The sequence below is a fragment of the Aquila chrysaetos genome, chromosome 5 (assembly GCF_900496995.4).
Source record: "Aquila chrysaetos chrysaetos chromosome 5, bAquChr1.4, whole genome shotgun sequence".
NCBI classification, from domain to species: Eukaryota; Metazoa; Chordata; class Aves; order Accipitriformes; family Accipitridae; genus Aquila; species Aquila chrysaetos.
Genome location: NC_044008.1, coordinates 72,458,697 through 72,485,410, shown reverse-complemented (window position 1 = coordinate 72,485,410; position 26,714 = coordinate 72,458,697). Strand labels below are relative to the sequence as shown.

Genomic DNA, 26,714 nt, shown 5'->3' with positions numbered 1-26,714 from the left:
GGCCTTTGCCAAGGCCTGCACTTCAATACTTTTTGCCTACCTTATGTTACACGGAAACTCCTAAACAATTTCCACTCCTTCCTGTTCTCTGACTCCCTTTGACTTAACCTTCTTACACCTTCCTTGGCTGATATAACTACCTTTATGAGTCGGTTTTCATAAAGCTAGTTGCTCCATGCTTTTTTTTAAATCCTTTTTTGGCTTCTGCTAAAAGACTATGTGTTCCTAGAACCTTCTCCTTAAAAAAAAAAAATAAGTTTGCACTGAAACAATGGAAAATGCCAACAATTTTGAACTTTTTACAGATATGACTATGGATGATGTTCGAGAATACGAGAAAAATATGCATGAAAAAACCAACATTAAAGTTTGCAACCAACATTCATCTACTGTGGATGAAATAGAGAGCCATGCCAAAGCAAGAGTATGTTGATTTTTAAAGCATATTGCCCATCATCAGCTCATAGGCCTGCACAAATCAGAGAAGAGCAACCAACTGATCTTGCTGACCAGTCAGTGGAATTTGGGGGAAGTTTTGCTTCAGTAGGAACAAAATCTTTCTCCATGAAGTGCAATCCTGCCTTTTGTTTGCACTGTAAACTGCCACTGATGTAAGGAAGGGTAGGGTTAGGCTCATATACAGCTCCCTGTCTTCCAGGAAAACACAATTCTTAAATTTCAGTTGGATGCATAAAGAGGAAGTTAAATCGGAGTTTTACTTTCTACTATTTGAATAGTTTAAAAATGCAGAACTTTCAGAGTGCTTCAGTCAAAAAGTCAGGAACATGGGGAGTGGAAAATTTCTACGGGACTGATAAAATTGTTTGCTTCACCAGGAAAAAAGAAAAAAAGCTAATGAATTATTCACTCTTTTCAAACTAATTTTAATGTTGTCATTCATTAGCTACCAGCAAGGTGAGTATATACTTTGGAAGTATATAACAGCAGTTTGTGGAGAAGGGCAGATTTCTGTGTAGGTTCTTTGATTCAGATTCTGGAAATTTCATAAAGTATTAAAGTTTCTAATTTGGGCACCTCAAGTAGAGGCCTAAAGTTAGAAATTACTACTATCTGCAAGTAGAAAAGATGCAGTGATATTTGCTTTTGAAGTGTTGTTATTATTCCTTTATTTCTACTAACTGCACTGTAGAACTCAGTGATGGTTTTACTAATGTAATGGGTGTGGGCCAAGGCCTGAAGGGTTTGAAGTCTTTCCTTTGTTCTTACTCAGTAAAAATTGTCACCAGCTTGAGAAGATGTTGTCCAAATAATAACCAGGAAGGTAGTTCTTGTGTTTGTAATGCTGCAGCTCCACTGACGTCAAGGTTACTCCTTAGCTGAGCAGTAACTTGAGAATCAGTTTTGACTTTGGCTCTACACTTTAGGATTTGGCTTTGAAAGAAGTCTGCCATCCTTAGTTCCCGTGTGGAAAAAGTGCCATTGAGGTCAGAACAGAATTTGACATTAGTGGAAAAAAATAGAGTGTGAGCCTTCTTAGCTCAGGGTAAGGACTGGTTTTACTTGAGTGTATATCAGAACAGAAGGGAATTTAAAGTGAGTATAAGCTAAAAAGCAAAAGTCAACTGAAGGGACAGTAAGTATTTCATGTCTGAATTTAAAATGAACAGTCTTGGAGGCTACCACTTAGCAAGACTTCAATCAGTCTTCACTTCAGTGGCTAGTAAACTGAGGAATCTTCCTGTCCTCTTTCACTTTCATTTATCCAAGACAACTTTTGTTTCACGTTGTACGGAAGTCCTCAATCAAAAATAGCTGAAATGAATGCATGGGCTCCCTTTGATGTCAGGGTGCTTTTAAACCCTTTGAGTTCAGAAGCGCTACACACACTGTTATAGGGTGTGAAAATGTAAAACAGCAAAACAGGTTCAAATCTGTCTCCAGCACAAGTAGGTACAGTTCCTCTGAGACCATCTGTTTATTTCCACCGCTTATCGCAGATTTGAAAACGGCTTAGTCCTCACTCCTAATAACTGGCAATGCAGGCTGAAAAGGTCCCTGGAATGTTGTCTGCAGGGAAGAAAAAAGGCAGCTGGCAACATGCATGCTTTTGTTTATTTAATATGATGTTGTAATACAACATAAAGCTTCTTCTACATAACATTTGCAGCCAATGCTACAGATGCATGCAGCTGGGTAATATTAAAAAGTATCCATGGACTGAAAGTACAGGATTTTATCATACATATGGTAAGCACCATTGCCAGTCCCGTGTCTCAGAGACCCAAATGTGCAAGAATTTTAAATTTATTAAAATGCTAGTGTTTTTATTTCTCATTTTTTGAGCTTTCAGAGCTCAAAGAATCTATAAAATGGTTTAATTAAATACTTCACATTTACAAACTTTTAACATGACGTTCACTGAAAACCATAAAATTTATTTCATTTGGCTCAGTGGACTTCTTGCAGGCAATGTAGACTTGAAGCAGCAGGTTTCAGAATTGTCTTGCTGATTTTTTTGCTCAAATTACCAGTTTGTAGCAGATGTCATTCGTTTGGGATTTTATCGAAAAAGTTTTGCCCAGCTCAGCTCAGAGCACATCTATGCTGGGATCGCTCTGCCCTCTTGTGGGTTTCTACAGCACTGTGACACATTTGTCACCTGCATGAGAAGACTTCCACTGCTTTCTGTGGACCCGATTTTCCCTTGCAAAGTGGATTTAACCTCTCATGTCATTTTGCCTCTATTTTGCAGGGAGTTAAGCAGTGGATTTGTCAGTTGGCCGTAAATGTTTAAGTGCAGATTCTGGATGGAAAAGTTGGAAAGCATGTTGTGGCTTTATCAAGTGAGAGGGAATTCCTTAGGCTTTATTAGTAGAAAAGCAAAACGGCCTCAGTTATGTGCATGCAGGTGCAACTAGAAGTCAGTAGAAGCTGTGCATGGCGGGAGAGAGAATTTTTCATCCCTTGGTAATTACAGTAGACAAACAAACCGATGACAACCCTTTACTCATTCATGCTCATAATCTAAATGAAAAAAAAAAAACCTATCAGTTTTATCTTTTTTGAAGTTCTGAAAAATTCTACTTGCTGACTGTGTATCTAAATGTATTCTTTAATTGCCTGTGAAATAGCTTGGTTTTTCCAGCAATTACAGAGGTAGCAATCTTTATTCAGTTCAGACCCAGGCAGAAGAAGAACCATTAGTATGTGATTAATGTACTTAACTTCATTTCCTTTACGTTGGCCGCTTATTGTACTCCAATCAATGCCTTACAATAGGAAGGTATTCATGTGGAGAATCACTTAATGATATGCATGATAAGCAATCATTCCCTGATTTAGAATGTGGATGGAAGTAGTTTAACTGAGTTAATGAAATGATCATTTGAAATGATTGTAACTTGCCTTTATCTTTCCTTCCTTCTTGTTGAAGACATGACAATGGATGAAGTCCGAGAGTTTGAACGAGCAACTCAGGAAGCTACCAACAAGAAGATTGGGGTTTTCCCACCTGCAATATCTATCTCTAACATTTCCATGCCTTCTTCAACCCGCAGTGCTCCATCTAGTGCTCCATCAACTCCTCTCTCCACAGATGCTCCTGAATTCCTAACAGTTCCCAAAGACCGGCCTCGGAAAAAGTCTGCTCCAGAAACTCTCACTCTTCCAGATCCAGCGAAAAAAAACCTTTAAATTAACCCAGCATGTTTCCTCCTGATAAGCCATGTCTACCACAGCAAGAGTGACGTAACTCAATTTCTACAAAGGTCATGGTGGTGTGTTGGTTGTTTTTTTGCTTAAAATAATCTTACTGCTGTGGAAAGGTTACTTCTTTCCTCAGACTTGATCCTTAAAACCTTCAGAGAAATGCATGCAAGAGAACGTAGTTTATATATTCCTAAAGTAGTGTTTCAAGCCATATGGTGCATCTTACTGACATACAATGAAACAGTCTGAGGGGAACCCTATAAAAGAAAATAAATCTTTCTGTAGCAGTATTCTACCTACAAATCCTCATCTAGGTCATAGCATTTATAATTAGGAGTAGGTATTTAGTAAAGCTGCCAAGGACTTCTGAGGCAAATTAGTGCCAATTAGAATGCAGGGTTAACAGAAAAAAACCCCTCCCATTTTCTTCTTTTATAGCCAATTTTAAAATCCTTCCTACTCTCAGGCTTCTCCTGTGTATTCATAAACCTTTGACCTGTAACTCATTGTACTTGAACACCAACAGCAATCACTCAGATTCACATTTTGCTTAATATGACTCAGGATTTGGGGCTTAGCTAGCAAACAAAACTTTTCAAACCTAAAATATCACTGTATTGAAGCCCCAATTGTAATTAATTATACTGACTTTGAGGCCACTGAATTATTTCTATCTTGCACAGGATTTGTAAAAGAAACCACCTATTTCTTGTAGATAATGTATTTTAATAGCTCTCCCCTGTCCTTTTGTGATCTCTTAAGTCTGTCTTGGTGTTCATCAATGGCGTTCCATGTGTAAGATTGAAAAAAAGCAGCTAAATTGAGCCAGTTGAGAAGCAAAGCCAATGAATTCTGTCTTTTTCTCACTGGAAGAAGAGTGGTAGTTACGCTGTAAGACCTTGAATGTAAAGGAAAGAAAATACAGGACTCCTTTTTCTTTCCTGCCTCGCATCTTTCCTAAACAGCACAATCTCCGCTAACAGAAAGCCGGTTCCAGGCTTTACCATCATCTAGGGAAGGGGTGAACAAAATCAGTCACTTTAAAAAGCAAATGAATCGTGGGGCTGCTCAGTCCCGTGTAGGGTGACGTTAAGGAAACAGAAGTGCTCTTCCTGGTCTGTGTGTGAAATCACTCTTCAATCTCAGGAATTAAAACGTATAAAAGGATGTATCCCAGTAGGGAAGTGTAGATTGTGGAAGGAGGAGAAAAATAAATAGCAGAAATGGCCTCTTCCTTCCTTCCTTTTCAAAATGCAAGCTCAGTGAGAAACTTTCCCCGCTGACCCCCATTTGGGGTACTTTGTTCTCTTTCATACAAAATGCTACTTCGTGAATGCTGTCAGTATCTATCTCTGTTGGTAGCTGTAGTAGACTTTAAATAAGCCGCTGTTCAATTCCCCCTGAATGATAGCTGTTACACAAATCATATGATCGAAGTGGGTGATACTTTGTACCAATGGTGACATGGTACATAGATTTAATAAAAAAAAAAAAAAAAAAAAAGTCCTTCAGAGCTGAACTACCATTGAATAATGAACAATCAGTTCAGGGATGGCCTTTTACCTGGACGGGACATTTGTGCCATCTTCTCAGCACAATGCTGTGATTTGACTGGCTTAAATGCACTGAACTTCTCAATGGCTGTAGATCCAGTAGAAGTTACATTGAATGTGTGATATTTATAGGGTAGTTTTAGGAGCAGGAGAAGTAATTCCACTGCCAACCTGCACTGAAAACAAGTGTGTATTTGTTTGATAGTTAAAATCCTGTAGCTAGCAAAATCCGGGAGCTCTCTGTAGGTTAGCTGTGGTCTGACTTCATGCACTCTCCCACTTGCTGTCCATGTTTTGCTTTGCTTTTCTTCTCAGAGCTAGTAATTCTGTGTGATTAGTAAACTAATGGGTGATGATTGTTTTGTTTAAAAAGGAGCCGCTGTAATGATGCAAACAAAACTTTCCTGCATTAGTTTATGATTTCAGCTTAAAAAGTGTGCAGATTATATATTAATGAATATAACTGGTCTAATCTTTTTACTACTATTATTTATTTAGTAGCAAGATTGGAACATTGGCAGAGAAGGGAAACCTTTGAAAACATAACATATTGTTTGGTTGTTTTTTCATTTCCTGAATTTGACCTATATAGAAATGGTTTAGGTCTGCTCCACCTGAAAGTCTATTTTTCAATTATTTTTTTCTTTGTCAAAGAAAAATTTGCTCAGCTCTAGTCATAATGTCCTTGTGCTTACATGTTACTGTTTCTATATACATTTTGGCATCTGGGTTTGACACAGATTAATAGACCAAAGCAGTCATACCTTTACTCATATGTAACTGATTGATTTCCAATCCCACGTGGATACATTAATTGTCATTATTAAGTAGGTTTGAGGATAAGGGATGTATGAAAGTTATTAACATACCTGAATAGGACACATCTTAATAGCTGCATGACAGAGGTGTAGGAGAAAGACACCGATCATGTCATGTTAAAAATGACAGGCTGCTCAATGCTGTGTCTCGGTCTGCACGTGCTGCTGCTGTAGCCCTTCCACCGAGCAGCGCTGTTCTCGAGGAGTCCCAGATTTGTTGACCCGACAGCCTGAATTCACTGTTGGCCACAACAAGGATCACGATCAGCCACATCACCTCCATGTTGCTTCCTAATGAAGGCAAATAAAAAGATCTGTAATGTTTCGTTGCTTTGGATAAGAAATACCCCAGGCTTTTCATTGCCTGCGTAAGTACCCTCTGCTGTGTTCTGCTTTGCTTTCCCCACCCATTTGGTCAAGGTGATCTTCAAATATCTTCTTCTGTTTTGCTTGGTTGGTTGGTTTTAAGGTACGGTAACTTTTTCTAGAATATTCCCAGCAAACACTCAAAACCACACAAAACTAAATGAAAAGGAAGGCCTGAATACTTCAGTATAACATCTTGAGGCAAAGGGGTTGTTTTCATTACAGATTTTTTTCACAGGGCTTTCTGCTGTATTTTCAAACATGTTTGTTAGGAGAAAGAGAGCATTTTGCAGGTGTTCATCACTTCTTTCACAGAAATAAATGGCGTGACTATTTAGTGAGTGCATCTTCAGAGTATGGTGCCACACAGCAAAGGTGAATAGTCGCAGTAGCCGTGTTCCTATTCTCTGCCACAGTGACTGAAGTATTGCAGGATACAGCTCTGCTAGGGCTTGACAAGGAATTTTCCATCAAGGAGAATACAGTTTAGGGCAAATAATGTGATTAATTTGTCTGGCTTTCTATTAAAACCTCCCCCCAGCTTTGCTTGTACTTTTATGTATTTCATGTAGAACAATCATTACAAAATAACTGGCAATTCATTGCAGTCTTTAGAAGGGTAGGTCTCCTAATAAATTAAAAAGGAGGGTATCCATAAAGACTATGAGGAGCAGCACATTCCTGAAACAGATACTTAATGGGATTTCTTAATGAATGTAATGGTTAATTTTGTAAATGACTGGATAAATCCTATGGAAAGAAACTATTTGACTTATTCTTTGGCTTTTTTGATTATTCTGGAAGGTGATTTTGTGACATCTAGTAGCCAATTTGCATTAATTGCTGCTGTAGAGATTTTGAAATGAAAATATTTGTTCCTTGAATTTTAGTTTGTAACAAGGCCGCTATATTTTGTTAAAACTGCTTTGAAGCTTGCTGCACTATAACTTAAAAATAATGTGCTATCATTTGAAATAAGCCAAATGTATATGCTTTTTTATGAATTAGTGAGTGCAGTAAGAGAGAATTCATGATCTTGTCAATAGGAGCTTTTCTGTTTCCATTGTTTGGACTTGGTTTTATATGTGTAAGTTAAAATAGCTAAGTAAGTCTAACAATGTTTTGCTTTAAATGAACAGCATGGTCATTGAATTACAATCTCCTGTAGTTTTGTGGTGTCACTAAAACAGGTTTCATTGTTTTATTTCATTTCTGTGAGAATTCCAGGTGACTCTGAGTGTCCGGTAATTCATTTCTTTTATTTAGAGCGATGATGGCTATCAAAGAAGGACCAAGTTTTGAAATGGAAATGTGCATGTTAAAGAATGCAAGGCTCAGCAGGAGAATTTGATTGTCATATTTCTCATTCATATCACTTAGTTTCTGATTTTTCCAAGTTATTTATTATTTTTAATATTGTATTTTCCCTTCCATTTTGTTGTAAATAAACTACCAACAATTATTCTTTACAATTGTGGCTGTTTTCTTTTACTAGGTCTCCTCTAGCAAGGAACATACCCATTAGCGTTTCTACCTCCAGCTCTACAAGTCACTTCCTCAAACTTAAATCGCACAAAGAATTGGCTTTGCAAGGAAAATTTAAACCACTTAAAACATCTACAAGGTTTTGTTGTGCCTCAGCTTTTTACAGATTTTATCAGGGCAGGTGCCCCATCAGTCTGGTGCTAGCCCATTCATTTGTAAATGACCACTTGGTTAAGAAGGAAGTGTTTCAGTAGGGAATGTAAGTCTCTGTGCAGGGTTTGGCAGCCCAGCGTTGTAGTAAATAACACTGGAAAAGAGACCACTCAAAACCTCTCAGACTTGTCTACAAGTCATTTAATTTTAGTCAACAGAAATTTCACAGGTACAATGATTCTTTAAGCATTTTAAGTAGAGGCTTACTCCGTAGAAATAAAGCTTCCTCTGCACCAGAAAACTGGTGGTCGCATATTCAGTATAGAAATGCTTCAAAACCGCGCGTGGAACGGGACACGAGGAACAAACATAGACCTAGAAAATATTTAAGGCAGAAACCACGCAGCCCTGCCCGACCAGTAAGAGCCCCTCGGTGTCAGCGTGCTGGGGCCGTGCCCCGCGGACAGCCGGACCCCGGCCGAGGCCTTGCCGCCAAAGTGCGGTCGCGACTGTCCTCCGGGAGCTGGAATGACGGCTGGGTTCTCCAGCAGGCAGATACGCCACTGGCAAGACCCCGAAATTCCAGTGCTGGCAACACGTGCTTCCCAACAGCGGACAACAGCTAGCCCAGTAACACGTCCAACGGTCGGACCTGGCCTGACTTGATCTCTTGGTGGTTTGGTTTGACTTGATGTTTTGTTACGGTTTGGGCTTGTGTTGCTAGGGCTTCATTAAAATTTGCACGCAAATAAAATACTAACGCATGAAAATGCATCATAAATCGGTTAAAATCCTGGACCTGACCCTACTGCTGCTAAAATTGTTGGAGTTGCATTGCGCTCTTGCATGGGGAAAAAATTCCACCCTTTATTCTTTACAAAAATGAGGCATCTCATAGGCAGAAATACATTTAATTAGTCTTAAAACCAGCCACGTTTTATTGTGTAGATGCAAAACTAGAAGCCTTTTACCTAATTGTCCCTGTGCTAGCCTGCACATAAATGACACCTCTTCAGAACACTGGTTGAGGCAACGATCCAATTAATACCATGCACGAAATGCACTGGGAACACCTGAACAGGGGAAATCCTAAATGCCGTTGACAGTCCCGCTTTGTAACGGTGTTCCGAAAAATCAATGGCTCTTCTTGGATTTTATAGAGTTTAAAACGTTTGGAACGCATCGGATTTTTACGTCCTTTGCGAGTGCCAGCTGACAAAGCCTCCCCACTCCTCCAGGGGGAAGAGGCAGAGCTGGCACAGTCCCGACCCGGCAGAGCACGACCACACGATAGCGGCGCACCAAGTCGCGACGCCAAGTTTCCCGCTCGTGGGCGCCGCGCCCGGAAACTCCCGAACGGCCTCGGCCTTTTCCGCTGCCTGTGGACGGCGGCGCATGCGCGGTGTGCCGCCCCGGCGAGCGGCCCGTGCCAAGTCTCGCGAGAGGCGGGGGCTCGCCAAGATGGCGGCGCTGTGCGAGAGCTTCACGCTGTGCGGTTTGGGTCCCAGCGGCGGCGTCGGCCTTGGCGGCGGCCTCCTGGCGCTGGAGCCGGGCCCCGACCCCGACCACGTCCTGCTCACCGACCGCGGCAGGACGGCCACGCTCTTTAAGGTAACGGCCCGGCCCGGCCCCGGCCGCTCCTCCTCGGGAGGCGTCGCTGCTGCCGTCGGGCAGCCTCGGCCTGTGGGAGAGTCCCCGGGCAGGGCCTCGGTGGCGGCGGCGGCACCTCAGGGCCGCTCTCCCTCCGGCCCGGCCGGAGGACGGCTGGGCCCGCCTGTCACCGGGCGCCCCCCCCCCGCCTCCCCTCGCCCCGTCTTGTCCCGCCCGGCCGCAGGCCGCCATCCCTCGGCTGGAGGCGGGACCGCCGGCGGGGAGGAGCGGCGCTGGCTTCGGGGAGTGGGGGCCCGGTCCTGCCCGGCCCAGTCCAGTCCTGCCCAGTCCAGCCCTGCTCACCTGCGCTCCTCCGCTGTCCCCCGGCCCGTCTGCCAGCGGAGCGGGTGTCGGCTTAGGAGGTTGCTTGCATATTTGTCCTCTTGTTGATTTTCTCTCTCCGTTCCCCATTCCAAGACATACTTCCATCCCGAAGCTGCAGGGTACCTGACGTTTCCTTACAGTAGCCAGGGTGATGTGCGTTTTGTCCGGCTGTCAGTTTTGTGTCAGCTGCCTCACTGTTGGCTGGAGGATGAAAGATTTTAGTTTGCAGCACTTGAAGTTAAAAGTATGTTCTGGTGTCTTTTAATGTATGCGTCTATTTCAGTAGAGCATAGTAAGAAATTTTAGGAAAATATTTGGGGTTTTTGTCTTTAATTGGCTTTCACATTCATGGGGCTAGGGATTGTATCTTAGTGGATTCACGATACAGCCTCCTTTGGGTTGTTTAGTCCCACTGCTGAGGCCATACACGAGAACATAAATATGTTGGTAAATACGCCCAGTGTAGCCCTAGGCCAAGGAGAGGGGGTTGAGTACCCTCAGAGCAGCCAGATGCAAATCATACATAAACACGAGTTTAGACAGTAAAATTCATTGCTCTTGGTCTCAATAACTTACACTAAAATAGGAAGAGAAAAAGCGCGGTTCCATGCATGATTGTATTAGTGAGTAAAAGTAACTTACACTAGTGATTAAAAGTAATGTCTTCACTTTGGAAAAGCCATGCGTTATACCTGTGCTTTGTGGCATAAACCTATCTGACTATTACAGGTCAAAGTTATTTCTCGTGTCGAAAGAAATAATTTCTAATTAATGTAGAGTTCTTTCATGTTACTCTAAAATTTTTGGTATTAAAGTGAGAAACAGGAATGCTCAAGCGGAAGTTCTGAGTATAGCAGTTTCCATATTTTAATATTCTCATTCAAATCAGATGTGGCTACCTTGCATTTGCATTCTGTCATGGGAAAAATCCCCAAAGTGTACCATGCTATATTTTAATTACAGTGCCTTTGTTCTGACTCTTCTAGGTTTCAGATCAGAAGCCACTAGGTTGTTGGTCAGTTAAACATGGGCAGATTATCACATGTCCGGTTGTATGCAACTTTGAAACTCATGAATATATAGCTGTTCATGATGACAAGGTGAGATCCTTTATCTTTTCTTAATGGGAAAAAAGGATATAGTGAGTCTTTTAAGTGAGTGTCAATAGGGAAGAAATCAGCGGTGCTACGTTTTTGGTTAAATGTAAACGTACGGAGCTCTCACCACCCTCTCGCAGTTCAGGTTATCTCTGTTCTTTGAGAGGACAGGAATGTGCAGTTCTACGGCTGCACAGTGTTCTTTTGTTAGCTACGTGAAGATCATCTGTGCTGAGCACCAGTTATGCAGTAGCCTTTTGAAAACGGAAGCGTTCTGTGTGAAGAATGCCTCATGCATGCATTCTCGAAGGATAAATGATTTGTTGCAGACTGGTTGACATTTAGAACTGCATGGTTATGGTACTGAAGTGGTTAAAATAGTTCATACCTGCATCCTTGTTTTTCTGCTTATATTTTACAGTTAAACATTTCCTGTTTGTGTACTTGTAGTGTTTCCTCAGCATGTGCTGAACCTTTGGCTTTTTTTAATTGTTGCTCATGAAATATCTTTCCTGACCTTTCATTGTTCTCCTTGAAACATTCTCTTCCAGATCAGGTCATCTGTATCTTAATCTGCCTCCATCACTTTGATCTACTTTTATTGAGAATTCTGCTGTATCTTTTTCCTTAACCTTACTCTTTCCTATCCTCCCTTTCCAATTCAAGATTTCTGAGCTTGGTTTGTGTTCCTGTCATCCCTGCTTCAGCTTCTTCCCATGCAAATTTCCCTGGGTCAGTTTCCGCTAAGGTTACTCTGAATACTTTCTGTATATTTTCCTCCCGTGTTTCAGTGACACTCAATTGCTCGTGTTTTGCGTGCTGAAAAGTCTATATATTCTTGTTTTACTGTGCTTAAAAAATGATGCTTCTCTTAAAGGTTTTAAGAATATGGAAGAACAAAGATATTAACTTGGACAAAGTATTTAAAGCAACGGTAAGTCTCTTGCGTATGTTCACTTTTGTGTTAACATTTTGAATCCTGGTGGAGGGAAGAGTTGCTAATTTTCATAGTACTAGTAATATTATATTTTAGCTGACCATTGTCTTAACTTGCACTTCGTGATGTTCTGGAATATTGCAAGAAATCCACTTGGACTGAGAGACTTGATCATCAAAGTATTATTCTTAAAATTATTTGTATCCCAAGTCCAGAGTTTCAGAGGACTTTCTTTAAAGATGGTGAATTACATTCAAATGTAGATTTTTCTGTTCTGCTGCTGGATGTGTTAAACAGCGCTTTGTGTTGTGCTGTATAGCAGTTGTTAGAACTCCTTACCCTCAATTATGGTTTTTCTGATATGATTCAGAAGTGTGATGCTCATTGGGACGGTTTCCTGGCTTTTTGTTGGTAGTGATCTGCGACATTCATAGCATTTCACAAAATGGGCATCTACTAGACCTATGTTATTAGGACTCTTACAGGTTCATCTTTTTTCTGTTACTCGTTTATTGAAAGAACTAAAAAAAAAAAAATCACTGATGAAACACTTAGCTTTCAAGGTAATGTACTGAAAAACATACAAATTTTTTTTTCCATATAGCTTTCAGCTGATGTATACAGAATACATTCACTACCCAATGGAGGGCCAGTGGTACTATTCAAAGGAGGTGGTGTTCGAACTTTAGATGTCCTTTTGGAAGCCCCACAACAAGAAATTGAAAACGTTATCTCGGACGAAGTCATCAAGTAAGTGACACAACTTTATGAAGTTTGCTTCTTGCTCAGAGGAATTGATGATGATGAAAGTTGTTCCCTTTTTTGAGGGAGTAGGAGAGAAATCTGAAGACCAGGATCTTGGGGTTGGGTGGGTTTTTCCAACACATTGTTTTTAAAATCTTAAAATTATTTATACAGATAGCCTAAAAATTAGAGGCCGCCTAAGGAATAGTGATATGACTTTAGGTGTAAGTCCTAGAATTTAGAAGACATTCATACAGCTTTCTGATTTTAGGTGGAGTGAAGCTTTTATGGAAGGCCAACAACCTGTCTTAATTTTTACTACTGAGAAAGTGAGTCGAATACTTTTTTAAAAAACTTTCATAGCAGCAAATCTAAGTGCTTTTTCTAAAATCCATCACCTGTTTCATTGGATTTTAAGAGCTTTTAGTGAAATCATTATCCTGATTTAATCAATATCCAATATATGTATTGTTTCTGATACAACAGTTAAATTGAAGTTGGGTTGCTTTCAGGGCTGAGGAGCCTGATTAAGATTAAATACAGTAGGCGATTGTGTGACTCTTCATTGACCTCAAATACTTGCTCATTGTGAAGAACTTATTAAATAGGATTTATGTTTTAAAAAAAAAGAGTTATACATGAATCTGTCTTTATTTAAATGCTTCTCCTTGTGAATCCAACTGTTTCATCAAATTAGCATTTTCTTTACATGCTTGAGTCTGCAAACTTTTCTGAATTAGGCTGTATGTCTTATAGAAAACACAAATTCCTAATTTTGCTTAACTTTCAAAGTTAATCATTACCAATATCTGAATTTCTGTTATCTCTTCTTTGTGTAAATTAAAGGAAAACTTTATTTTCTTTTTTGTTTTAGGATGGGGATTTTTTTGTCTACGTACAGAAACTTAAGATGAATAGTCTACACAGATATAAGCTTGAACAACAGGAATTATCTAAACCACTGAGCTTCACGGCCTATATAAAAAATCAAATAATCACACTTCTGTGTTTGTGTAAGTTAATTCTCTAACGGGATGTGATAATAAAGCAAAGAATTGTATGGAAGGACATAAAATGTTGACATTTATTAATTACTGTTTAACATTTTTTAGCTCTTTAAGCTTTCATAAAACAGCTAGTGGTAGAAGTTGTAATTAAATCTTCCTGATATTTTAATGGCTGCAAGGGCTGACCGTTCCTAAGTGTTACGACTTGTACGTTGCAGATCTTGTGCTAGCTATACTTTTATTTTGCTGCTTTGCATCATAACATGTCCCTTAAATATCCTGTATTATTTCTTCTTTCAGCACTCGCTGGATTTTGTTCTCTTTGGATGTCCTCTTGCCATATCATATCAAATATTTTTTCCACAATAATAGATGATAAAAGCATCATCACTTTTCTTTGACAGATTCCAATGACTCTGTGTACAAGGTTCTGATACCTCTGCAGCAAAATACTGAAGAGGAAGAGCAAATTTTGTCCAAGTCACTACTACTAAACCTTTCGGTATCTGGAAGTGTTCTGAAAGGAACTTCTTTTGTTGTTCTTGATAAAGACCACGTTGCGGTATTAGGAAGTCTAGCTGCATCTGGTGAAGAATCCAAAGGTAACTTGAAAAATCAGATTAAGATGTTGTAAGGTCTAAAATTTCCTTAGGCAAAGCACTAAGCAGGAAATAGTGCAAATAAAATGTTAGTTGACTCTTGAAACTAGTTCGTAGTTGAGCTGTGCTGTTCAGAGCACTAGCCAAAAGATAACCTTTACCAGTGAACCGCGTAGTGTGTTGCAGGACTATACTCGCTGTTGTGTTTCAGTATTTGGTTGCATGCTGTTTGTGAAACAAAGTTGAGAACATGCAGCGAGAGAACTCGTGGATGGAGGGCAATTAAAAGGAGGACTTGGACACTTGTAAAAGGACCTTTGTGGGGAAACAGACCTAATGTCTGCTAAGAAATCAGTGTCTAAAATAAGTAAAATAAACACTTCAGTCTCATGCCTAAACTTCCGAAGTGTGGGATCACCGAAATTTAAGCCACTGATCGTGGCATTTTATGACAAAATGTTCTTCCTGACTGGAAGCCACACTGGCTGCTGTCCCTCTTGCCAGAGCTTCTTGTTTAAAGCTCTTCACTGGAAAACTTACTCATCTTTAAGTATTTTTCTTGAGATCTAACCTGAAGGACTTGGTTCCTAATGTTGAATACATTACTGACTGAGCTATTTTGAAACAGTTGTTTCTATTTCCTCAACTCTTTTTAACTGAAAGTAGCAAAGGCAAATGTAGCATTTCTGTTGCTTTTTGGGTAATACCTGTCTCTTATTTTCCCTAGAGTGCCTAACAATATGGAATACAAAATTTCAGACGTTGCAAACTTCAAAGGAACTGCCTCTGGGAACCAGTGGACAAGTAAGTTCAATCTTTAATTTGTGGTCCATAAGCTTTGTGCATTTGGCGTGATAGCAGTGAAGAGACTGGTGGGCTTCAGAGTTCTGCTTCTGTCTGGAAGAGCAGTGAATGCCAGCTTCTGAGATAAAGCTAATATTGACCCATTGATGAGCTATTTTTGTCAGAATCTTTAGCAGGACAATGGTGGCCTATGGCAATTTCTTTTATAATTCAGTACCTTTTCACTTCTGATGGTCTTGATTATTTGATGAGAATGAAATGGCTAATTAAACAGAAAACCCAGCCAGTATCAATTCTGTTGAGATGCCTTGCAATTGATGGTCTAAATGATCTCTGCATCTCCCTAAATAGCATTTCAAGATGTTCACGTGTCAACTGATAAGTAAACTGACACCTAAGTAATAAATGCGCTAGTGAAATAGATCAGCTGACTGGTGTTTTCTTAAAATTGCACAAGAGGGAATGTAAAAAATAAAACTATCAAGTGGACTTAATGCCTCGGAGCAGCCACTGTACTTTAAGACATCCCTGGAAAATACTCAACAGAACGCTTCTTATTTCGTATTGTATTTAAAATCAACAGTTAATGAAGGTCTGCTAACAAGTGTTAAACCTACCGAAAATAGTTTAAAATAATCTGATTGCTAACTTTTAGTTGAATTTTGCAGTAAGGAGTTAAACATCAGCTTGTGCAGTAACACACTTTCTCTGCTCATCTCCTCATTAATGATATGTTTTAATATTTTTTAGTTGTGGTGTTATGAGGAAAAATTTTTTTTTACTCATGGGAAAGTGTTAACAGTGATTATGTACAAGTGTGAAACGTCATCTTTGGCAGCTGCTGTGGGAAAGCTCAAGGACAGTCAAACCCCTGGTAAGAATTTTTATAATTACAGCGAAAAGTTCTTGTAAAAGGAAAACTTCTGAAATTGTGTAAAAATTACTTTACTACAGTCCTATAAAATCAATTGAATCTAAACAGCTTGAAGTAACCTAACACTGTATTCTGTTCCTAGCTGTTTAAATTTGCTGTTGCTGAGAACAGCAAAGCACACAAATGTCTGAATTTATTGTGGCTTCACTTAGCCTGGGTTGTCATTCAAATACTGGCATTACTGAAAGTACTGGAATGCTAGCTATGAATACTGAAGGCAAAATGAAGTGCTATCTCCTATAAATTATTTTCAGAGAGTTTGTGATTAGATTGGGCAAATTCAAACCTTAGTTTGTAAACTTTAGTTTAAAATTGTGCTGTCGTAGTCTCTTTAATTTAGCATTGCACTGGTAAAATGTTGTTGCAAGTAATGCTCACCATAAATTGTGTAATAACTTATTTCTTTTCCTCCCAGAGGCTAAATGGAAAAACAGTAATACCTGCTGCTGAGATAAAACTGGAAACTTTTTTAGCATAAAATGACTTGGATTATACTTTAGAAAATAACTATTAGTATAAGAAGTTGATATAATATCTATACTTTAATAAATATGCTTTAAGTGTTACCTTCATAAAGTTTCATTTTTGTGTTCACAGATGTGTCTTCATTTGTGAACTGGAATACCCTTGGAGATGAAGAGCTGGTGGTTTCCCTTCAGTCACAGCAGTCTGTAGCTCTAAAATCTGAGTCCAAAATGACTGTAAGTTAGCATTAGGAGCAAGTGAGGTTTTTGTTTTGTTTCTCTTGCATCTTCCCCATGCTGCTACTTTTACTTTTAGGTGTTGTAGCAGAAGGAAATTTCACTTTGTATTTGTCACTCATTGTTTCTAACGCTGTTTCTGGCATTGGACTACCCAGTTACTAATTGTGATCTGTGCAGCAAGTTGTCACGTGAAGTTCCTGCTTATCTTGACTGAAACCCTTCAATATATACCAGCTGAATAGTAACTTTTGTTTTTCTTTATAGTTAAGATCAAAAAGGAACACGGTTGCTAAAGTACAGCCAGATACCTTATCAGTTGGGCAGCTCTTGCTAAATCTAAAAGTAAGTAAACCAAATAACCTGAAGTAGTGTTTTAGACACTCTCAGAATACTCTAGTTGTCTCTTAAGCTATTCATCTTTCCATGTCCTCTTGCACGTATCAAGTTGACAAAGCTGCCTTAAACAGGTGAGTTGGAGGATATTGTTATTACTGTGCTAGAACAGTAAATTAGGTGGGAGGATATTTCACCTGAACTCTGCTTTTTTTTAAGCTTTTTTAGGTTCTTATTTTATGGCTTTAATTTTGTTGAAGACATTTTGGATCTAGAAAGTAGGAATGCTAGGAATTCCACTGCAAATATAGCAATAAGCTGTTTAGTTCCTTTCTAAAACTTGCTGCAAGTGTTATGATGCTTCAAGTTGCATCCCTTCCTGTGTGAACGTACCTATAGTTTACCTGTGGCTGGACATCTTGATAGTGTTACTGAAGTAAGAGGCAAATAATCCCTGAGCAATTATTGAAAAATACTGCTTACCTGAGTTCAGAGTGAGTAATTACCCTCAACTGGTGCTCTCATGCTTGAGAGAGACTATCAAAACGCAGAGTGGTGAGGGGGTTTTTTGTAAATTTTTTTGGCTTGAATTCCAAAATACTTCTGTTTCTACTTGGTCTAATTAGTAATAGTACAGTTCTCAAACCTATGCCTTGTACTTCTGAGTTGCACAGTATTTGCTGTTTTCAGGACGCTTCTACAACTGCATTTGAAGATGAATTGAGACAATTGATGTCAAAAGCACAGATGCCAGATTTCCAAGCTACCATTGGATGTGTAATAACTGCTCTTATAAACAGATGTAAAACAAATCCAAAGTACTACCCTCGAAATTTCCTGCTACAGATAGTCCAAACCCGAGACTTGTCTTACAGGTGATGATTCTGCATTTTTTAATTATAAGGAATAGTCTTTAAAAGTAAAAAAAAAAAAGTAGAAATCCAGTTCTTTATAAAGCATTCTTGAATTATCAGAATTTACTGTCAAAGGTGCTTATGCTTATTTTCTGATGAAGCTCACACTTCCCAGATGGATTTTTTGTGTAAAACAAGATTAATACTTCTGCATTAGTTGTCAATGTAGTTTTCAGTGGGTATGAACTATGCAGCCTATTCTTTTCATATTCTTGCAGTTTATGTCCAGATTTAATGGCTGTTGCTTTGGAGAAAAAAGATGTGCATCTCTTACAAATCTGCTTACAACGGTTTCCAGATATTCCTGAAGAAATTACTTATGCTTGCTTGAAAGTATTTTTAAGGCAAGTTGGAATCACTCTTTTTTTTTTTTCTTTTTTTTTCTTCTTCACCAAACCAAACCCCTTAATGAAAAGCTGTGTGTTGCCAAGAATGGCTTTAATTTTATAGATGAGCAACTAATACTGTGCATTAAATTCTTAATTCTGACTACAATGTATGTTGCAGTCTTGCAGACTGACAAACTTTTTACAAGATGTCTGTTGCATATGTTAATTCTAAAAACTATGTAAATGGTAATTAAATGAACATGCCTTTTGGTAACACTGCCAGCTTGAATGGCATTCGCATCCTTCTACATATATTGTTACAACTATCTGTTTACTGTGCAACAGACTTAATTGGGAGCTTACCTGGGGTAAGAACGACCCCCCCCACAATTCTTCTAAGTTCACGACAAAAATGGTTTTCATATTCCAAAAAGGATGAAATTTTAGGTAGGCACTGTAACCAAAAGACAAGACTGTTGTAACCGTTCCTCTAGGCTTCCAGAGCAAAAAGGATTTTTTTTTTTATTGGAAACATCTGATCTATTTAATTTCATACCTTAGAATTGTCAAATACTTTCTAAAATACTATTTCTAAATATTAGGAAAATCAAAACTGTCTTATGGGTTGAAGCAGTCCCACTAATTTCAGAATACAATAACAGTCTTGAATGGGGTGTAACCTTTAAATCAGCCTATGACTGAACACCTATGAATGTCTAATAATACAGTAACTCACATTGCTGGAATAAGAGCAGTACATGTATTGTTCAAGGTTAATAATTACAAAATATTAACTGTTCTGTCATGTCCTTTATTCATTCTGCAAGACTTTATATTTCAGTATATGTTTTCACTTTTATAGTAAGTTTCAAAGAGTTCATAGTATGTGCTACTGTTGGGTTGATGGCATTGTTGATTTTAAAGCTAATAATTAAAAGTATTAAATGTCTGAAATTTTCTTCTACAGCATTAGTGAAGCCTATCTTCAAAGAATAGATGTGAATCTAGAATCTGTAATCTGTTACATTGATATTGAATTCAATAATAAAGAAGTTAAGACTGAAATTGTAGAAAATGGTTTCAATGCAGAGCTGGAACAAGACATCTGGGATACTAAAATCACAAAGGAAACCCATCTGACGTCTGATGGTGAATTCTGTCCTGTTGGACCACAGAAGGCAGCGTTATTGTATCCTCTGTATGTTTTAATGAAGGAAAGTCAGTGCATTGTATGTGATGTGAATGTTTTTATATTTAGTATTACTAAAAGACATATCTTCTGTTACTGTTGAAAATTTCTGAGAAGTTCCAATAAGAGAAGTTCCTACTCCGTAAAAAATTGTTTAGAATATAAATAGAAACAATTAACTTCTAGAAAGCATCTACACAAATTTCATTATTACAATATTGCAAAAGTGTAATGAAACTTTGTCTATTCAAGAGAAAATAGCATCAATGATTTTGATGTTTGCCTGTTGAAACACATTAGCCAGTTACATACTTGCAGTAAACAGAACTGTTCAAGCTGTGTTGTGATATTTCAGTAGCTGTATATATTTCATGACAGAAATAAGGGAGATTCAAAAAGCTGAAATAGGACCTCTCTCAAAGAACCTAGAGAAATATTTTAACTAGAATTCACTTCCGTTTGTAGAAACTGGTATTTTCTTCCTGCCATTTTATTTCCTTAATAGTACTGCACAGAAATGCTGTTCTCCATTCAGCTTACAGTGAAACATTTCTTTTGCCTCATCTGAAAAACCTTCCAGCTCAGCAAGCTGTTGTAAGTATGTTAAAATCAAAGACCTTAAAAACCCTTATTATTTTGCGGGGAGGGAAAGGGAAGAGTTTTTCAATTGTATATCAGAAACTTGCCACTCTTACTGGAGTCCGAATCACAAACTAATGCATGAAAATGAAGTTAGGATGCCTAATAAGATTTAATGTTAATGAATGTCACGTTTTTTTCCACTTACATATGGAACTTTTATTAATTTTTTTAGTCCTTGCTTATTTTGAAAATGTAAATAAGAACCCCCTTTGTGACCCAGCCTACTTGGAAAATGTTCATATTTTGTTAGCAAGTATAGTACCTTTTCTTGATTTGGATACTTTTTAAGAAAGGAATGAGACATGCTAATTTAGTCAATTGCATCAGAAACAGAAGTTTAGAAAATATGAGAAACAAACTGTACACTGTGTAAAGTGCTAAATGTAATACAAATCAAACTCAACTATTAAATCTCAGATCCTCTCAGTTAAAAAAAACAAAAAACCATACTCCCCTGTCCCTCAAAACCTTAAATGTAACTTCAAGAACTGCATGTACCATAGTACCTAAGCATGCATGTGCTTTTCCAGTGATTCAAAAGACCCCACACATCAGAACAAAGCTGATCTTAGCACTGACCCATCTTCTTGATTTCATTCTTTGGAGAGAGAAAGAGTATTTGACTCAGAACAAGATGATGTTGACCTGATTCTGACCATTAGCAATTTATTGTTGCCTACTGAAAGTGAAACTGGGACTAAAATTGTTAATGTTGATACAGTTTATAGCAAAGTTCCTAGAAAAAGTCTGTGATTGAATTAAATTGCACTGACACAAGCACTGGAACAATGATTACCCCTGAATATAACTTTACACTGAATATTGCTGAGAATCTTCAAACACCTAGCTATAGATGGTGTAGGAGAACCATAAAACTTATTTTTAATGTATAGTGTACAGGCATCTATGTTGCTTTAAAAAATACGTTTAAAAAAAAAAAAACCTTACAAGTATTGCTGTGTGCAGGACAAAACTCCTGTCTTTTAAATGTTTGTCCTTCAAAAATATTCTGACTTTTCTATTTTTAGCTGTTTCTCAGGTATCTATACTACCTGTATGTGAAATGCAGTGAAAAAATTAATACCACTCTTCCTGGAATACGCTCTCCAACTATAAATCAGGTGAGAAGTTAGTTCTAAGAGTTGTACTTCATTCGGTTTCTGTGGTGTGTAACTTAGTGAGTACTTGTGAATATCAAGAATCAACTGAGATCTACATTCATTCTACAAAGTATTGTCTATTAATATAACCTGTATGAAGTCAAATGTGACACATTTTTTACGATCAGAAAATAAATATACTGCCTTAAAAGATGAAACTACACATTTTGCATTAGAAGTTAATGTTTCAGAGTTCAGCTTTTAAAGCAAAATCTGTGTCATTTGTGTATCATAAAATAGAAGTGTGCTTTTCTTTTTTTGCCTTCAGATTATGGATTGGATGTGCCTATTACTTGATGCTCAGTTCACAGTTATGGTGATGCTACCAGAAGCAAAAGAGTTGCTTTCAAACCTGCATAAGTTTGTGAGAGCCCAAGTAAGTTGCATCTTCTGGGATAATTATTTCATTTTAGTATGGATTTAGAATATGGGTGTTAATAAGGGATGGGCAGACAACAACAAATTATATAGTAAATCAGATGTCTGTTCTGCTCCGTATGCTGCTTCCTGAGCGTGAAATGGCAGTTGCCTCTCTTTCTCATTTTGATTTTTAAAAGCTACTGTATTTGTTTGGTTTAAACATCTGAAACTGTGCAGAGCCACAGGTAGTTCCACAGTATGAAAAGAATTAAGATTTATTTTACTGTAAATATCTTGTGTTTTCTTCTTTTCAGGTACGGTTCTACTCCGAACTCAACAAGATTGAAGGAAGTTTGCGAGAATTACAAAGACTTAACCACCAGAAAGACTCTCAGACATATTCTATTGAAGTGCTGGAACTTATTTGAATTTGAAATGAATTATTAACACATTTATTTTTTATTCATTCCTTTTATGATGAGGATGTATTAGCACTCCATATTGGGGATGTGAAAAGTTGTTTTCTACATAGGAGGAGCACGGTTACTCTTGTAGCTACATGGGAGTTGTAAGTTTGAAACTTGTGTATTAAAAGCTCTCTTTCTGACTGGATGAGAAGCTGGATGCTTGCTTATATTTTCAAGTATAATTTTGATATGTAATCATAAGAACTGCCCAAAATACCACATGACTCTTAGCAAAGAATTAGCAGGTTATTTGCAGTAAGGTTTCAACAGATGTTTCATCAAATGAATTGACATTTTTATTCTACTTGCTTCTTTTTTACTTAATAGTTGAAGTCTGATAAGAGTCTTCAGAGTTCTCTTATCTCCACTCAGGTTACGAACTATAGATGAACTCATTTGAGTTTGCTTCTTTGATTTTTCTATTTTTATGTTGTTTTTACTTTGTCCAAAGATGCCTTTGACATTACAGACCTGGCTTAAACAGGGAAGGTAGCTTAAGTGTAGGTGTGGGGTTGTTACCTAACTCACTGCTTTCTCTCTCCTATGTGTCATGGTATCACAACTAGTCAGTGTACTCTTTCATGCTTTCTTTTCCAGTGCAACCAGGTCCTCTTATGCTGCTTTAAAAAAAAAAAAAAAAAAAAAAAAAAAAGAGAGAGAGAGAAGGGAGGGGGCTGTGTGGCAGTTAGTAGTTAAATTCTTGAATGACAATCATCTAAAGCTGTTTTGATGCATCTCATATCTGACAAGACCACCTGCACCCAGAAGCTGCCTACAGCTAGGGAGAAGGAAGAGGTATACAGCAGGAACTAGACTCCTTCCTCAAATGAAGCAGCAAAGTGCAGTTTTTTAGTAGGATGTCTTGTTACAATCTTTATCTCAGAGGTTGCCATCAGCTGAAGATGACTGTTTTCTCAAGCAGAGAGACTGCTCCTCTAGAGCATGCTCTCCTGCACAGACTTGCAGAATCGAGTTAGTGGATTTCAGCATAATTAGCTGTACTTCAAGACTGCTGCTTTAGAAATTCTTGAAGCTTTCTGTTGTTGAAAGGTTGCATCCAAGATAGTTTCTGCTTTTTAAATACTCATTTCTTGAAATCTTGCGTATATACATTTGAAGCTTTGGGGGAAGGGGAGAGGAGCATAAAAATAACATTCAGGTAAAAATTAATGCTGTGGCCTTTGGAGCAAGTTTGATGTGTTTAAGCTGACCATGCAACTGGTAACTGCCAGCACAGCTCAGAGCAAGAATGGTATCTTGCCTGTTAGGTTGGAGCAAAGAACTAACGTAGCTGAAAATAACCTCTTTTTGGATAGTGATTTTTCTCCGATAGTGCTGACTTAAGCATATATGTCAGTGGACACAGAGGGGACGTCCAGTTTGATTTGGAGCAGAATGTTGGAAATCATTGTTTGAATAAAAGGCTCCTTAACCTTTGTCAGGTTAAACTTGCCTGAGAATGAACAACAGTATTATCTTCCTTTCTCTGGCTATAGCTAGAATGCAAGATTATTATGGCTGAAGTGCTAGATGCATAACTTACTGGACTTTGGCTGTATAACTTTGAAACAGCTGCACGCAGTTAAAAGCCTTAAGACTCTTTGGAAGTTGACATGTTCTAGTTGTATACGCTGTTATCAGAGGTCAGTACCAAATGTATGTAAAAGTAAAATTTAAAAAACACTAGAGTGGGCAGCTGAAGAATCATAGAGAGGGGTACTTCTTGGCACTGGCAGTAGTTGCTTTTAATTTTCTGGACAGGAAAACTTATCTCCAATTTGAAATAAGAACATTTGTGCCTCCATCAGTGTGTTTTCTCCAAGGACATTTTCAAAGAGTGAACACCTCAACTTAAGTTAACCTCATCTATGCTGCTTGTTCTATACAGCTTGAATTTTAGCATTTCAAAGTGTATCTTAGCTCTAGATTTGTTTTGACTGTCCCTTTACAAAAAAAAGTGACGAACTGAAGTTTTATGAAAGCAACACTTGTTGAAGGTATTACAGGTATAAGCATCTATTGAATTGTACTTCTGATTAGGTGTTCACTTAAAACTGACTTGTTATAAGCTACCTACAGATCTGAATATTCATCTAAATGAAAGCTTATCTGGGATAGGGGAAAATGGGACAGATAAGCATAATGGTAGATTTCATGAGATGTAGTATAAAATGGATGGTTAGGGCCAGAGGCCTTCAGAGAAGATAGACTTAATACATGTTCAGAATAGTAAATAAGATGTTAAAAACTTATTTTTACTAATAATGTGATTGAATATTAATATAATTCAGCATATTAGTATGTTGATATGCTTTGGTTTTCATTATACTAAATAAAATGGTAATATTGAATTACACCAGCAAAAGGCATGTATGCCCTTGCTTCCCTGACTGACTTAATTTAGTCTACAGCTGAGCTCTAGTCTAACATTACTCAGCAACTCCTTGGTGTCTTATAAATGTACATGTAACTGGATTCTAGAGCTGAATACTTGAATTTAATGCCTAATACATGTTATGAAATAATTTGGAGGGAAGGACTGGACAAAAGCAGCTCAATAATTTAAGCAAGAGCATATACTCACTTATTAATGCCATCCAGCTGTAGGTTCTTGAGTTCTTTCCCTTACCCTTGGAGAAAGCAACCCATCCAGACAACAGCTTGGAACAACTAGGCTATTCATCTTCTCCAAAGTGCCTTTTGAAAGGAGTCTTTCTCTCCGTCTGTCTTGAGTATGGAGGCAGTGTACGGCCTCCTACCTAAAATTCCTTTTCCCGCTGTATTCAGTTCACTTACAAGTACGCTCATTTAACTATACCAGCAGACTCAAAATAGAAACTTCAGCTTCTTAATGGAGATATGTTTTGTTCTTAGGAGTGGACATGGGTAGGTGAGTAGGTTAAGGGGTTACGGTTGGTTTCTCTGTACTGAGCAAAGCTGTGTGTTGGAAAGGACTAATTTATAGTCCTGACTCCTGAAAGTTTACATCCCCCTCTATGCATCCATTTCTCCACCTATAAAATTAAAATTCTTTGTCCTATTCAGTAAGCGCTTCCACATCAACAACTGATGTCTCTTAATCCTATCTCTTATTTAAGATTTGAGGTATTCTGGTTCATAGTATTAAAAAGCAAATGATTATTAGTACCTTTGATCTACTACAGGTACACAAAATCCACAGTAGAGATATTAACACTCTCCTAATGCTACAGGCTCTGTAGGTATCAGTGCAGAAGATAGATGAGGTCTCTCTGCTGGATTCTCAATGAATGTATAGATGGCAGGATTCACAAGTGTTTTGTCCAAGATCACAGAGAGAGGTAGTGAAATAACCTACCTCAAAACATGTATCCCTATATTCATGTATTTAAAGAGTTACCATAATCCTTTGCAAACTTGTAAGAGGTTGCAACAATTAGCCTGACCTAAGCAATCTAAAGGTAACTTTGAAAGATTCAGAATACAAATTGAGTATAAAGGTGTAAATGGGGTTAGGCAATGTTGTCTACTACTGTTGCTGTGTCTGTATCATACTGTGTCTAGAACATGGCTCTGAGCCTGTGCAGCTGCACCACTGAATATAAAAGAGTGCAACTGAATATAAAAGAGATACAGATAAAAAGCTGCATGTAAGAGTGCAAATTGGGCTAAACCCTGCTGCCTGGTGCCATTGTGACATTGTTGCACGCTTGACACAAACCCACAAACCTGTGGCAAATGAGGTTCTCAGCCTGAGCAACAAGTTCACAAACAAAAGGCACTTCAAAAATTACTATAGAAGAATGCAAATTACACATTGGACATGTAACTGGCATGCTTATGGCATGACCAGTATTTCATCGTACCTCACAGAGAAGCATAAGCAAGGGAATGAGAGAAAATGAAAATGCGAACCACTTATTTGCTAACAATAAGACTTCAGACTCTCAGGGATCCCACAGCTGTGTAGCTTTAGCCATGGAAAGAGGGCTGGTTGTAAGAAGTGCAAGACGTTTGCATGCCTTGGGCTGGCTTTCAGTTTGTACTGTTTTTGTTCAGGAAACTGATACCCTGAATTCAAGTGGTGGCATTAGAAACCCAACTGTGCAATTAGTTTCTGTAGATTTTTAGTCCTTTGGGGACTTTGCAAATGGGATAACGAGAGGAAATACAAAATAGGTGAAGCCTATCTCCCTTTCGTAGGGAACTGCAGACACAGCAGTTCCGAGAAAGTAGATGGACAAAAATGCAAAGGGTGGGGCCCTATGTGATCTCCTCAGTCGACTTTGCTTTATCACGACCCTGGCTAGGTAACGGTGAGCTTTAAGAGGGTCTTAATTTCCGCATCGTGCGTGAAGATTTAAACCATGGCAAGAGATTAACATGACAGTGGTCAAGGGGGCCTGCTTGGAGCTGGGGGCGGGCGGCCGCTGCCTCAGGGCGGTGAAGGAGGGAAACCTCTCCTGAGGGGTAGACCTGGTGGCTCTGGTTTTGGCG

General features: G+C 38.4%; 2 protein-coding genes across 7 annotated transcripts in view; both read left to right on the top strand.

Annotated features, from left to right (window-relative positions):
* PITPNC1 (phosphatidylinositol transfer protein cytoplasmic 1) overlaps positions 1–7,878 on the top strand; it is a 92,893-nt gene extending 85,015 nt beyond the window's left edge. For 4 of the 5 annotated variants that reach the window (XM_030014457.2, XM_041123297.1, XM_030014458.2 and 1 more), the window contains one exon: positions 3,395–7,878. In XM_030014457.2, the coding sequence (XP_029870317.1) occupies positions 3,395–3,654 (260 nt within the window). In that variant the 3' untranslated portion in view covers positions 3,655–7,878. Of the gene's footprint in view, positions 1–305; positions 425–3,394 lie in introns of all 5 variants that reach the window. The other variant, XM_030014461.2, reaches the window with a different exon arrangement.
* Positions 7,879–9,471: 1,593 nt separating this feature from the next.
* Positions 9,472–22,383, top strand: NOL11 (nucleolar protein 11). 2 transcript variants are annotated; one of them, XM_030014443.2, is made up of 18 exons: positions 9,472–9,655; positions 11,005–11,118; positions 11,993–12,049; positions 12,657–12,802; positions 13,068–13,125; positions 13,671–13,809; positions 14,208–14,405; positions 15,130–15,206; positions 15,957–16,080; positions 16,738–16,841; positions 17,109–17,186; positions 17,868–18,052; positions 18,310–18,435; positions 19,388–19,609; positions 20,125–20,203; positions 21,280–21,372; positions 21,680–21,787; positions 22,086–22,383. In XM_030014443.2, the coding sequence occupies exons 1-18, from the start codon at positions 9,506–9,508 to the stop codon at positions 22,197–22,199; spliced, it is 2,172 nt and encodes a 723-aa protein (XP_029870303.1). In that variant the 5' UTR covers positions 9,472–9,505; the 3' UTR covers positions 22,200–22,383. The 2 variants fall into 2 exon arrangements, with proteins under 2 accessions (XP_029870303.1, XP_040979227.1); XM_041123293.1 differs by lacking the exon at positions 9,472–9,655 and adding an exon at positions 9,696–10,262.
* Positions 22,384–26,714: the final 4,331 nt, after the last annotated feature.

Excerpts from the sequence above, each read along its gene's own strand:
- NOL11 (XM_030014443.2), top strand. The coding sequence starts at position 9,506 with ATGGCGGCGCTGTGCGAGAGCTTCACGCTGTGCGGTTTGGGTCCCAGC. Across the intron at positions 17,187-17,867 it reads AGCTCTTGCTAAATCTAAAA|GACGCTTCTACAACTGCATT; the intron begins GTAAGTAAACCA and ends TGCTGTTTTCAG. Across the intron at positions 21,373-21,679 it reads GCTCTCCAACTATAAATCAG|ATTATGGATTGGATGTGCCT; the intron begins GTGAGAAGTTAG and ends TTTTGCCTTCAG.